The sequence below is a fragment of the Cynoglossus semilaevis genome, chromosome 1 (genome assembly GCF_000523025.1).
Source record: "Cynoglossus semilaevis isolate Cse_v1.0 chromosome 1, Cse_v1.0, whole genome shotgun sequence".
Classification (NCBI taxonomy): domain Eukaryota; kingdom Metazoa; phylum Chordata; class Actinopteri; order Pleuronectiformes; family Cynoglossidae; genus Cynoglossus; species Cynoglossus semilaevis.
In genome coordinates this window covers 19,736,809-19,749,218 of record NC_024307.1, presented here as the reverse complement: position 1 = coordinate 19,749,218, position 12,410 = coordinate 19,736,809, and the positions used below count along the sequence as shown (strand labels likewise).

General features: G+C 38.5%; 4 protein-coding genes across 6 annotated transcripts in view; all 4 read right to left on the bottom strand.

Moving 5' to 3' along the window:
* The window catches only part of LOC103384215 (carbohydrate sulfotransferase 12-like), a 4,350-nt gene extending 1,676 nt beyond the window's left edge, over window positions 1-2,674 (bottom strand). The window contains exons 1-7 of the mRNA XM_025061146.1: window positions 1,830-2,674; window positions 1,499-1,659; window positions 1,196-1,345; window positions 981-1,036; window positions 721-773; window positions 390-550; window positions 89-236 (exon numbers count right to left, since the gene is read on the bottom strand). Of these exons, the coding sequence (XP_024916914.1) occupies window positions 89-236; window positions 390-550; window positions 721-773; window positions 981-1,036; window positions 1,196-1,345; window positions 1,499-1,659; window positions 1,830-1,932 (832 nt within the window). The 5' untranslated portion in view covers window positions 1,933-2,674. The remainder of the gene's footprint in view (window positions 1-88; window positions 237-389; window positions 551-720; window positions 774-980; window positions 1,037-1,195; window positions 1,346-1,498; window positions 1,660-1,829) is intronic.
* On the bottom strand, window positions 7-1,170 carry LOC103383951 (carbohydrate sulfotransferase 12-like). Of its 2 annotated transcripts, none has more exons than XM_008317300.3 (4): window positions 981-1,170; window positions 721-844; window positions 390-550; window positions 7-236 (listed from the first exon to the last, which is right to left on the bottom strand). In XM_008317300.3, exons 2-4 carry the CDS (start codon window positions 821-823, stop codon window positions 81-83), a joined length of 420 nt encoding a protein of 139 aa, XP_008315522.1. In that variant the 5' UTR covers window positions 824-844; window positions 981-1,170; the 3' UTR covers window positions 7-80. The 2 variants fall into 2 exon arrangements, with proteins under 2 accessions (XP_008315522.1, XP_016892918.1); XM_017037429.2 differs by having other exon boundaries at window positions 721-816.
* A 969-nt stretch (window positions 2,675-3,643) lies between the features above and the next one.
* On the bottom strand, window positions 3,644-7,264 carry LOC103383942 (carbohydrate sulfotransferase 12-like). The gene is made up of 6 exons (XM_008317289.2): window positions 7,195-7,264; window positions 6,792-6,931; window positions 6,442-6,599; window positions 5,157-5,291; window positions 4,762-5,069; window positions 3,644-4,684 (listed from the first exon to the last, which is right to left on the bottom strand). The coding sequence occupies exons 2-6, from the start codon at window positions 6,898-6,900 to the stop codon at window positions 4,444-4,446; spliced, it is 951 nt and encodes a 316-aa protein (XP_008315511.1). The 5' UTR covers window positions 6,901-6,931; window positions 7,195-7,264; the 3' UTR covers window positions 3,644-4,443.
* A 470-nt stretch (window positions 7,265-7,734) lies between these two features.
* Window positions 7,735-11,136, bottom strand: LOC103383930 (carbohydrate sulfotransferase 12-like). 2 transcript variants are annotated; one of them, XM_017032718.2, is made up of 6 exons: window positions 10,958-11,136; window positions 10,379-10,504; window positions 9,697-9,860; window positions 9,211-9,345; window positions 8,477-8,784; window positions 7,735-8,046 (listed from the first exon to the last, which is right to left on the bottom strand). In XM_017032718.2, the coding sequence occupies exons 2-6, from the start codon at window positions 10,497-10,499 to the stop codon at window positions 7,806-7,808; spliced, it is 969 nt and encodes a 322-aa protein (XP_016888207.1). In that variant the 5' UTR covers window positions 10,500-10,504; window positions 10,958-11,136; the 3' UTR covers window positions 7,735-7,805. The 2 variants fall into 2 exon arrangements, with proteins under 2 accessions (XP_016888207.1, XP_024916687.1); XM_025060919.1 differs by lacking the exon at window positions 10,958-11,136 and having other exon boundaries at window positions 10,379-10,930.
* Window positions 11,137-12,410: the final 1,274 nt, after the last annotated feature.

The window sequence follows — 12,410 nt, the reverse complement described above, 5'->3', positions numbered from 1 at the left end:
GAAAGAAAAAGAGCACAAAAATCCACTTATACTATTTTAATTAAATCCACTACAAAATGAACCTGACCTCCTTTTGGGTGTTAGGTACTAATTACCGCAATCTCGTGTTTTGGCAACGAGCTTAGAAAGGTGATGGCACCGCTGGTGTGGACATCTTCAGTGACATTTCCTGGATCACCATATGGCTCTCCCTTTTTCAGGATGAGCATGAATTTTTTCAAATTAGTGCAGGCCACCTGTAAACACAATGTTTCAATTCCAATTAAGTCTCTTTATTTTCACTATAGCCATACAGTAGACACACACACACACAATGAAATGTTCTCTTCTGCTTTCTGCTGTGGAAAACCCCTGAAACGAGTGGGTGTATGTGTGTGTATGTGTTGTACCTTGGGAACGAAACAGTAGATGATACCGTGCGCGTTATCGACTATTAGGTGGTGATACTTGTTGTAGCCAATTTCTTTTTCTAAAAGAGCTTCTTTGTCACCATGACACACTTCTCTTATCAGCTGCTTTCTCTCCTCCTGAACCAAATCCATCCTCATTTCTGGAAGAAAAAGGATATATCTTTTTACTATCAATTGATAGCATTGCTGGTAGAAAAAAATAAAAAATGATTTCAAAATAAGTTTACAAATCTACTTCACGTCTTATTTACCCAATGCAACAGAAATATGAATTGTAAGTCAACTTATATATAGGAATAGCACACTTTACCTCTCAGCCTTTGCGGCGTGTCCCATTGATACAAGTAAAACATTGTGAGAAAACTGGAAATGAAAAGTCCATATGACAGCACAGACAGACGTGGGGCTGCCATGGCAAAAAGATGCACAATGTCCTGATTTATGGTAATAGAAGTAAATATTATAAATAATAAAATAATCACACAGTTTTATTAGATTAAAAAAAATAAGAATGTGTTTCCTCTTCCATTTACTTCCATAGTACAAAGAATTTCTTGTTTATTCCCTTACCTTGCGTCCAAGTCTTTTGAAGCACAGATTGCGACAGTGAAGTTCAGTTCAAACACCTGTTGTTTGAATGCAACAGAGGTTTTTTAATCCATGACTGATAATTGATGTTGACCGATGAAGACAAGAGAAACAAGAATTTATTTGGAGAGGTGTATCAGTCAATATTGACTCCAGACCCAGTATGATGGTGCCTAACTTTGTCCTGGGTGTTAGGTACTAATTACCGCAATCTCGTGTTTTGGCAACGAGCTTAGAAAGGTGATGGCACCGCTGGTGTGGACATCTTCAGTGACATTTCCTGGATCACCATATGGCTCTCCCTTTTTCAGGATGAGCATGAATTTTTTCAAATTAGTGCAGGCCACCTGTAAACACAATGTTTCAATTCCAATTAAGTCTCTTTATTTTCACTATAGCCATACAGTAGACACACACACACACAATGAAATGTTCTCTTCTGCTTTCTGCTGTGGAAAACCCCTGAAACGAGTGGGTGTATGTGTGTGTATGTGTTGTACCTTGGGAACGAAACAGTAGATGATACCGTGCGCGTTATCGACTATTAGGTGGTGATACTTGTTGTAGCCAATTTCTTTTTCTAAAAGAGCTTCTTTGTCACCATGACACACTTCTCTTATCAGCTGCTTTCTCTCCTCCTGAACCAAATCCATCCTCATTTCTGGAAGAAAAAGGATATATCTTTTTACTATCAATTGATAGCATTGCTGGTAGAAAAAAATAAAAAATGATTTCAAAATAAGTTTACAAATCTACTTCACGTCTTATTTACCCAATGCAACAGAAATATGAATTGTAAGTCAACTTATATATAGGAATAGCACACTTTACCTCTCAGCCTTTGCGGCGTGTCCCATTGATACAAGTAAAACATTGTGAGAAAACTGGAAATGAAAAGTCCATATGACAGCACAGACAGACGTGGGGCTGCCATGGCAAAAAGATGCACAATGTCCTGATTTATGGTAATAGAAGTAAATATTATAAATAATAAAATAATCACACAGTTTTATTAGATTAAAAAAAATAAGAATGTGTTTCCTCTTCCATTTACTTCCATAGTACAAAGAATTTCTTGTTTATTCCCTTACCTTGCGTCCAAGTCTTTTGAAGCACAGATTGCGACAGTGAAGTTCAGTTCAAACACCTGTTGTTTGAATGCAACAGAGGTTTTTTAATCCATGACTGATAATTGATGTTGACCGATGAAGACAAGAGAAACAAGAATTTATTTGGAGAGGTGTATCAGTCAATATTGACTCCAGACCCAGTATGATGGTGCCTAACTTTGTCCGATTCTGGTTAAAACCTTAACGTCATGTTTGGAGGTTGGTGAATGCTACAGGATGTGGGGATGTTGTTGTTTCATTCCGTCCTCCTAGTGGAGGAGTGTCAAACTCATTTTCACCGGGGGCCACATCATCAATTCAGTTCCCCTTAAAGGGCCAGTTGTAACTGGAAGATTGCATAGATCAGTGGTCTCCAACCCCTGTCCGCGGACCAGTACCAGTCCATAGGTCATTTGGTACCGTGCAACAGTGGGACACATTGAAAAAATGTGCTTAATTTTTAATAATTTACTTCATTCAAACTAATCCTGTCATATCCATTTACTTTCTTTATTTAAAGATAATCTGACAATATTTTAAAATAATATGTCAGTCATTCAGACACAAACAGAATAGAGTCTAAAAGAGTTCTCAGGTTATGAAACTCTGCTGCATGGACTTTACTAAATGCTATTTAAGCTCCCGCGGGCCACACAAAAGGGCTTGGCGGGCCACATTTAGCCCCCGGGCCTTGAGTTTGACCTGTATGTCCTAGTGTGTCCACTCATGCGTAAGACAAGCTAGGCTAGCTAGCGCCCTCCTGTGATGGGACTGCCATGCTGCAGCATTGTGGTGAGACACCACACCAAGTGTGAGGAGCTTAACGAATATCATTTAAAAGTGTTCTCAGCTTTTTTAAAACATCTTCATCATTTGTCCTAAGTGATCTCTACAAACTGCTGAATTACTGTCCTGCCACTTGTCCTTCCAGAATTCAGTACAACGTGGCAGCCAATGGGGAGTGCCACTGCACACAATCCCCACACTTCTTTCGTTTCTTCTCTGTAGTGTTCAATTCCCAAGTGCCGCATCAATATGTTTCTTCCTTAATCTTAAAGTCTTCTTTCTGCAAATACACTATATGTTGTAATATCAAACAGTGGCCGAACAGAACATCACATGGACATCTTTATCTGAGGGTTAGTCCTGTTATACTACTATTAGAAGGAGTTGCTGTTTGATGTGCGCACAGAAACAAACAAGACCTTACAGCGTAATGCAGCAGTCAATATTGAATCAGAGACACAATAGGACCAAAGAAAGTCCTGTTCCACTTATACATATCCTGTTTGTGATGCACTGTCACCAGAAAAAATGTGTGGCTTCTCTACTTGGTTACCATTGCTGTTGGATTCTGTATGTGTTATTACAAGGTTTAGGTTAAGGTTTAGTTTCACTTCTTCTCTGCAGAGATTAAACACTTGGTACCTTTTTCCTGTCTTGTTCTTGTGACTTTCCGCAAACATATCAAGGAACTTCCCCAACAGCATTTTGTCTTCATACAACACAGAAGTTTTCTAAAGAAGATAAACGGACTACAAAAATATCAGAGCAACAGTAAATTTGATTTATATTGTAAAGAGTCAGTTGGTGATTGCCTTTGCCATAGATGTACCAGGGAGTAGGACCCAATGTGGCCAATGTGGCCAAGAAGTTTGCCCAGCCCTGTTTTTATGTATGTGTAGCTTTTTGATGTGTCAGTTGTCATTGGCATGCCCTGATGCTCCTGTTGCACTGTTGCCAGGGCTTCTGCTGTGGCTGTTATCGTAAGACTACCGTATAGAGTTTCCCTTGTCTTCACTAATATGGAAATGTCTTCACCTGCACCTGTCACCATCTAAAGTTGTAGGGAATGAATGACTAAAGGAAAGACTGAGCAGTTTGCAGTAATGTGCCATTGGTTTCCACAGATGCAGTTTTAAACTTGTCTTTAATATGTGCTCTTTTGCTCTACAATTTACTCGCTGTGGCAGCGTCAGTACAACAAAATGTCAGAGAACAGAACGGTGGATACAGATTCTTCGGACTAATTCACCTTAGATACTGGGAAACCCATCTGCCTCGTGTATATAATGCAACGTTTAGTGCTTGAATAATGCGTCATACTGCACCACCCTGTGGCTCATAATGGAATTAGACCTGCAAGAACAGCCGTTAGGAATTTTTATAGGCATCTGCTGCCACCCAGTGAATAGCCAATGTTTAGGTTAGCAAATGCACAGCTGGCATATTCTGTGTCGATAAATACAATTATTTTAAATATTTGACACACACAGTTTGTGACTTGATATGAACGTTGCTCAAATAGAATGAAAAAAAAAGGACTTGGTTTCTTCTCATTCTTTCAGCAGTTCATCTGGCATTCTGTATCCAAAAACTTTGAAGTCCGATTCATAGAGTTTGTACAGTTTTATCCTGTCCTTTAGAGGCACTGTTTGAAAAAAGCTTTCCACAGAATCGGTGAATGTCAGGTTGTGATACGAAGAGGGGATTTGTATGTTGCTGGGAACCTTAAGTATATTTAGCAGATGTTCCACATCCTCTTGTAGGGTCTCTTGATGACCAATGAAGTCATACCTAAGAATTACAGGAACATGGTCAACCTGTGAAACTTGTCAAAAACATGTCAAAAGCTTAGACACCAGGGGTCTTACTGTATGAGGCAGGGGTGACACAAGCGGTGCATCTGTCTCCAGTGAGGTTCAAAGGGCACTCTCTTTTCAGTCAGTGGGTCCACCAGGTATTGGATAAAGTTGTAAAATGTGATATGAATGCCTAATGCAAAGGCCTGGTCCATTGTCCTTGGTAGACGTGTTACATTACCATAGAGACGGAGAATATTTTGCCCATGTGTTTTATAAAAGGGCTCATTTTGTCTCCCAAATTTGTCTCGGTAGGCAGAGATAAGACGAACAAAGGGATCTCTGACAAACATGAACTTTGTGTAGTGCTTCAGCTTGGCCTTAATTCAGAAGAAATTTCAGGTTATTGAAGTGATCATTGACTGACGTATCCAGAAACAAATGTGAGTGTCTTATGAATGATTGACCTTGATCTCAGTTCTTGAGAACATACTCAGAAGAGGAAGTTTGTTATGGATGTATCCAGTTATCTGTCTAGGGTCATCGAATGGCTCACCCTTTCCTAGGATGAACATGAGTCTTTTCAAGTTGCTACTTGCCACCTGTACATAGAACAACAGCAAGAATTAACAACCATTAAGGTTTAAGTCATGCATTTGTCACTTTGTCAATATAGTGCAAACAAGTGCTGTCTTTTAACAAACAAACAAACAAAAACAGGGACTCTACTAATAATGGATTCATATTAAGGGGTTGAGAACAGAAATCCCAGGAATCTGATATGTTCTGTTATGTTGTCTTTCTGACACGCTGTGGTATGCAACTGTTGCTGTATTTATTTAGTGAATTCACAGTGGTTTGTCATATGACGTATAACAAAGAAAAAAAAAAGAAAAACTAGGCACATGTTTAAAATAGTTTAAATATCAATTGTGCACTTATTATGGAGTTATGGTTGTCTTGGTTTAGTTTATGACAGAAATAACACTTAACTTTGTACAGATGCTCTACAAACATTACCAAGTAAAACCTGTGGTTTTTCCCAGAGTTGGTCTGTGCTCTGGATTTGTAGTTTATGATATATTTCTACCTAAAAGGTAGCCGAATAAATAGGCAGGTTAGAGTTCAACGGACCTGGACAGTTTTTTTTTGTGGTTATACAGCAGCTGGCCTCAGTCACAGGGCAACGATGCTGTTAAAGTCACTTGATCGCACAAAAAAGTCGCTTGAACACACACAAAATAAGGGATCAGTGTTTATGTGTTAAACAGGTATCTGTATGCTCGCAGGTGCATGCTAGTGCTAGAAAGCTATCAGAAAAAAAGAGGCGCAGCCGAGCAATGTGAGCCAGTTTCCAAACAAGCTGTGAAACAAGTTGTTTTACAGGCAGTCCTCTGTTGTCTTTGTGGTTTCAGTTAACAATCACAGTGACTAGTATCGTTTTTCAAGGGGGGGGGGGTTATGGCCTAATTTGGTTCTTGACACAAACCTTATTCGGGGAGCAGGTTGACACGATGGCTGTATTGGTATCAACGAGAAAATATCATTGATTTAGTTGATCTCATGTCAACAAGTTCCCTTACAGGACTTTAAGTCTACTGCGATTAAGTTGATTTATTTTGTGGTACTGTATTTCATTTCCCTCAGTGTTTGTGTGTGAGAAAATGGAAACAATCAAGAAGGAAGTAGAAACGAACACGTGTGTGTGTGTGTGTGTTTGTGTGTGTGTGTGTGTGTGTTTGTGTGTGTTACCTTGGGAATGGAACAGTAGATCAGTCCGTGGGCATCGTCGACAATAAAGTTTTGGAGCATGCTGCTCCTCAAATATTCTAAATGTAACTTTTTTTCATTCTCACAAAAGTCTCTCATCACTTGCTTCCTCTCCTCTTGTACCTGGAGCATCTTTTTTGCTGCAGTGGAAAAAAGAGGAATGCTATAATTCTTCGCAGTTACTAAGTTGCTGTAGCAAATGTTTAAGTCATAACATAGGGGTCTTCCACCAGGGCTACAAGCCATACACAGGTCGTTGGTATATACAGAGAATATAGGGAATGTAAATGCATGTACAGTAACACACACATGTCCACAAAAACACACTATACCTCTTAGTTGTTGAGAAATGTCCCACCCGTAATATGGCAACATGATGAGAATACTGCTTATTAGCAGTCCATAAGACAGCAATCTCAGAAGTCCTCTGCATAGTGCCATGGAAGTTGGAGTTATGTGTTCTCAGTTTATACTATCGTCAAAGAAAACACAGGTTTGAAAGAACGCTACAATTTCTTTAAAATGTGTATTTAGATATGTAAACTTATATATATAAATACGTGTGTGTGTGTACAGTATGTGTGTGTGTGCTCAAACATATATACACACAGGTATGTATGTGTATAATCACACCAGGAACAAAGAGCGTAAAACAACAACAAGTGAATGAAGAAACAAAGAGACCAGCGACTAAATAACCTCATTATTTAATAAATGAACGACCAAGTGTCTTACCTTTTTGGACTAATATCATGATTATTCCGCTGAGTCCATTGAACACTGTCGAAGGGTTTTGACTGTGGACATAATGTAGCTTTAATTGCACTCAGCCCTACTGCTTCACCTTCAAAATATGTTGATAGACCGGAGAGATTACTGTGGCAATGTGGTAAAACTGGCTGGTTGTCTGGGTGACAGAGACACACTGGTCCAACTGCCCCATGACTGTCCCCTTGATGTGGTTAATAGCTTTTGATAGCTCTTTCAGGGGACAGGGGTGAAAGAAGCATTTTGTGATCTTTAAAATGACTGGGGAAACAGTATTATGGTGTAACAACAATAACAGATGACGCCAGGGGCGCCGACTGTATGGTGAGTTTGTATAGCTTTGCAACATTGTCTTCTTATACCTGGTGAACATATGGTCAAAGTGCCATTAAATAGCCAACCTTATGCTTCAATTCTAATGATGGGGGTTCAAAAGCCTTATTATATATATGAATTTTTGTATTCATAACTTTTGTCCATAGGTTGCGATTTTCTTTATTTGTTTAGAAAATGTACATCAAAATGTATTAAAGAAAAGATTTGTTAAACAAATATTTGAAAATCTAAAGTTACAATCATCAATCTGTTGAGAGCTCATCTGGTTTTCTGTAGCCAAAAAGCATAAAGTCTTTCTCATAGAGCTTGTAGAGTTTCCTCCTGTCCTTTAGAGGCACTGTTCTGAACCAGCTCTGCACAGAGTCAAGGGACGTCACGTTGTCATAAGAAGGCGGGACCTTGAGGTCATCCTGCAGCTTCAAGACCTGGAGCAGACATTGAACGTCCTCCTGCAGAGTCTCCTGATGTCCAATGAAATCATACCTGAGGAGCATAGTGGAAGCTAGTGTCATACTCCATAAGAAACAAAAAAGCTTTTTGCACATTTGAGGCAGTTGTTTCTCAATTATTTTCTGTCCCCCCCACACCCACTTGGGGCAGAAATGTTTTCACGCCCCTCCACCTGACCCCCCACAACCTTCCGAACCACACCCCTGCAAATACTATTGAGAACCTGATAACATGTATATTTTTTATCTGTACAAACCACTGTTTGAGTTGCTGCCACCTAGTGACTGGAGGCTTCTTATCAATCAAGCATTATAGCAGTGGTACACTTATGTCCAGTGTGCTACATTCCACTGGACACCCCACATGCGCCACACGCCTCCCCGGCACCTCACCGCGCCCCGCCCCAGGGGTTACGCCACACTATTTGAGAAGTACTGATTTAAGGCATTGTATGTGATCTTACTCTATTTGACAAGGGTGACACAAGCGGTACATCTGTCTCCAGTGTGGTTCAAATGGCTGTTTCTTTTCCGTCCGTGAGTCCAAGAGGTATTTAATGAAGTTGTGAAAGGAGATGTTCAGTCCTAATCTTATGGCATCATTCAAATGTTTCGGCGGAAAAGGAGAGTTGCCAAATAGATGCAAGATGATGCGCCCATACAAGGTGTAGAAGTGCTCATCAAGTCTCTCAAATTTGTCTCTGTAGGCAGAAATGAGACGAACAAATGGGTCTCGGACAAACAGGAATTTGGTGTAGTGCTTCAGCTTGGCCTGTTTTTGACAAGACAAAGAAACAAATATTCAAATTTTTTTTATTATTATTATTATTTTTCAAAATCCATCCGTAATAAGCGTGCCATGAGGAGTGTCAGGTTTTACCACTGAAAACTACTGAACTTCATTTGCTTTGAAACTTATTTACTGCAGATAATTAGAGCTTTTTCAGCCCTGCACCCATTTACCACAGCCTTCCATTTTTAAGCATGACTGCCATGACTAGTTAAAGAGAGCCAGAGCTGTCATTGAAGACTTTTGTACGTATCTTTTTCAGTTCCTGCAAGTATATCAGCTTTGTGTTCATCTCAACAGGCTCAGGGTTTATATTAAGTGGTAAATCTTAGAAAATTGTGAAATATGTGCAGTGGCTTAAGGGAAAACTGATGTATAAGGACCTGTGAAATGACTTTGTGTACGGACCTGGATCTCATTTTTGGAGAATGTGGTCAGTCGGGGAAGCTTGTTGTGGACATTTATACTTATATTTGCTGGATCTTCATAAGGCTCACCATTTTTCAACACTAGCATGATTCTCTTCAAGTTGGTGCAGGCCACCTGGAGATGAAAACAAGACCCAGAGTATATAAAGTTAAAAAGGGGGATGGAGGGATGGAGCTTTTCAAGCAGGACAGCACAGCTTATTAATTTTAATTTCAATATTAGATAGATAGATAGATAGATAGATAGATAGATAGATGGATGGATAGATGGATGGATAGATGGATGGATGGATGGATGGATGGATGGATAGATAGATAGATAGATAGATAGATAGATAGATAGATAGATAGATAGATAGATAGATAGATAGATAGATAGATAGATAGATAGACAGATAGACAGACAGACAGATAGATAAGAATGTAGGTATTTGTTGAAATTCTTTGTGTGTGTGTGTTTTCTGACCTTGGGAACATAACAGTAGATTAGACCATGCATGTCATCCACCAGGAGGTGGTGATAAGGCTTGTCATCCATGATGTATTGCTTATAAAAGTTGATTTTGTCACCATCACAAACTTCTTTTATCCTTTGCTTTCTCTCCTCCTGTACTTGAAATATTCTTTTTTCTGTGTAGAAAAACAAGGCAAAGTGTAACAAAAGTGTTTTAGATAACTATTTAGTTATTATAATGCAGAGTGCATTTTGATTTGATTTTTCAGAAAACAGCATATTTTTTCTTTAAATCCATCTCAGGCAGAGCTGGTAAATTTTGTACATCAAACTTATACAGACAACAACATAATTTAAATTATACCATATATTACTAATATATATATATATAACTAAAATATTAATGTTGATTAAATTCCTTATTTTTGTGACCCATACAATATTGAGCAAGCTCCTATTATATAAAGGAAAAACGGTTCACATCCCTCAACACAACTAATGTTTAGAGCTTTTTACAGCCTGACAGTATGACAGTTATAATAAATTGCTACACTTAACTCACGAAGGAAGGATCTCTCATTTTTTGTCAAACTTTTCTGTTTTTACAGCTAATGGTTACTGAATTTAAACTCTTTCAAATCATTTGGGTTTCAATTATGATCAAATATGAATAAAAAAAATATGTAGAATTTACCTTTCAGTTCCTTCGAAATGTTCTGCCCATAGCGATGCAACATCATTAGAAATGTGGTCATAAGAAGTCCATAAAACATCAGCTGTCCTCTGAGTCCTCTGAGTCCTCTGCAGGTTGCCATGCCAGCTGGATTTAAATTGGGTTAGTGTAGATAAATAAAAGATACAAAACAAACAAAACAAACAGCTCTCATGCCCGGAGTATGGGTCTCAACAAAGTTACAGCTTGCTAAAATGCTGCATATATAAATATAGAATTCAAATGTACTGTATGTAAATTAGCTCCTTTGCATTGTAATAAAACACATCCAGATCATAGCTGGTACCAATGTCTAGTTCCTGCTCCTCTAAGGCTTAACAGTAATAGACCATCAGTCTTAGTCTCCACAGTCCTGCCCTAGTTCAAGACATTCATTTACTTCAGTTTTAAAATGTTCAAATAAGGCTATTTTTCCTCTTTCTGTATTTTTTCTTTTTTGTCTATGGAAAATGTCAATGATGTTCTATATTTTGGCATTTAAAGCTCAGGCCAAATAATTAGCTAATCACAAACAACGAGTGAGCAAATGACTAAACTTACAACAAGTAACTTATCTGTTCCTGGATACATTTGAATGGTCTTGCTCCAGTGTTCACCGAAGTTGTTTAACTGTTGGCAGGTAGGAACTGACGTTTAAATTGAGCCCTGTAACGCCGGTCTCGGCACTAAGTTCAAAGACATGCAGAAAAACTGGATAGGCGGTGAAGAGCAGCCTGTCAAAGGCGTGGTTGTTAAAAAAAAAATCAAATCAAAGTCTAACGTTCAAGCATTATAGCTTGATCAGGATCTACCAGCACTCCCTTTGGGATCTACTGGTAGATCCCGATGTACTTTTTGGGCAGACCTGGATTAAACGTTCCTCCAGTCCTCCTGATGTCACACCAGTTATCAGTCATTTATCGTCTGCATCTTTGAGGAACAGACACAATTTACAAACATCACAGTAACAATACAATGAAATGAGTTTAATGTCTGCAAGCAGCACGTTTATATGTATGAAGAAAAAACATAACAAAACATGTAGAATCTGTTACCTTCCCTAAACAGGAAATAAGTAGAATCTGTTACCTTCCCTAAACAGGTATTAAAGATACAAGGAAATAGAGTTAGGTTCGATTGGGTTTCATACTGGAAGGAACCTCAATTTGTCCTCATGAACATAACACGCCCATTCTTGTAAAGTAATTTGTAATGCTAAAAATACAAACATTGTAACCACGTTGTCTACCCCTTTGTTACACTTTGATTACAGAATTACAGGCTTGTCAAGATGCACATGTTTTGTTTTGTTTTTACAAATATGAACATGTTTCCCCCTCTTCAATCCAATTGTACATAAAAACTGATAAAAATAACTCAAAACAAAGTGACAAAATATAAATAAGGTAACCTGTTGGGCCATGTCGGTATGTTTTAAAATGCACTTGTTTTGGCAGATTTGTCTATAGTCACCTAAAAAATAAAACCAAAATGAATGTGTATGAAAATATTTTATTTGTGTTTACACTGAATGGAAATTTATTGATTATGTGCAAAAGAACTGCTTGTGCTACACAGAGTTGTTTTTCTTACGTAACTTCACCTGCAGGCTTGCCTACGTGTGTGTAGGCATGAAGAATGTGCTTGTTTATTTCTCAGGGAACGTGTGATTTTAACCAGACGTGACGTACTTGTCCTTCTTACCAGGTTTGGACAAGGATGATTGATCGATCTTCCTTATCTAGCTGAAGTCTTGAAGTCTAACACCTGTATCCTTTGTTTGAACCAAAACTTAACAGCTGTATGACGTAACCATGTGACCACATAAAAGAAAGCTTGCCTAACAGGAGGCCAGTCGAGTCTAACAGCTGTATTAGACGGAGTTAGGGTCGGCTCTCTCTTGATCAAGATACTTAGAATAAATCCATCAAAGGCAACCTCTGTTGACTCTTCATTTCTTCAAATCATATAAACATTTCTACAACATGAACAACGTTGTTCACTTTTAGGAGTT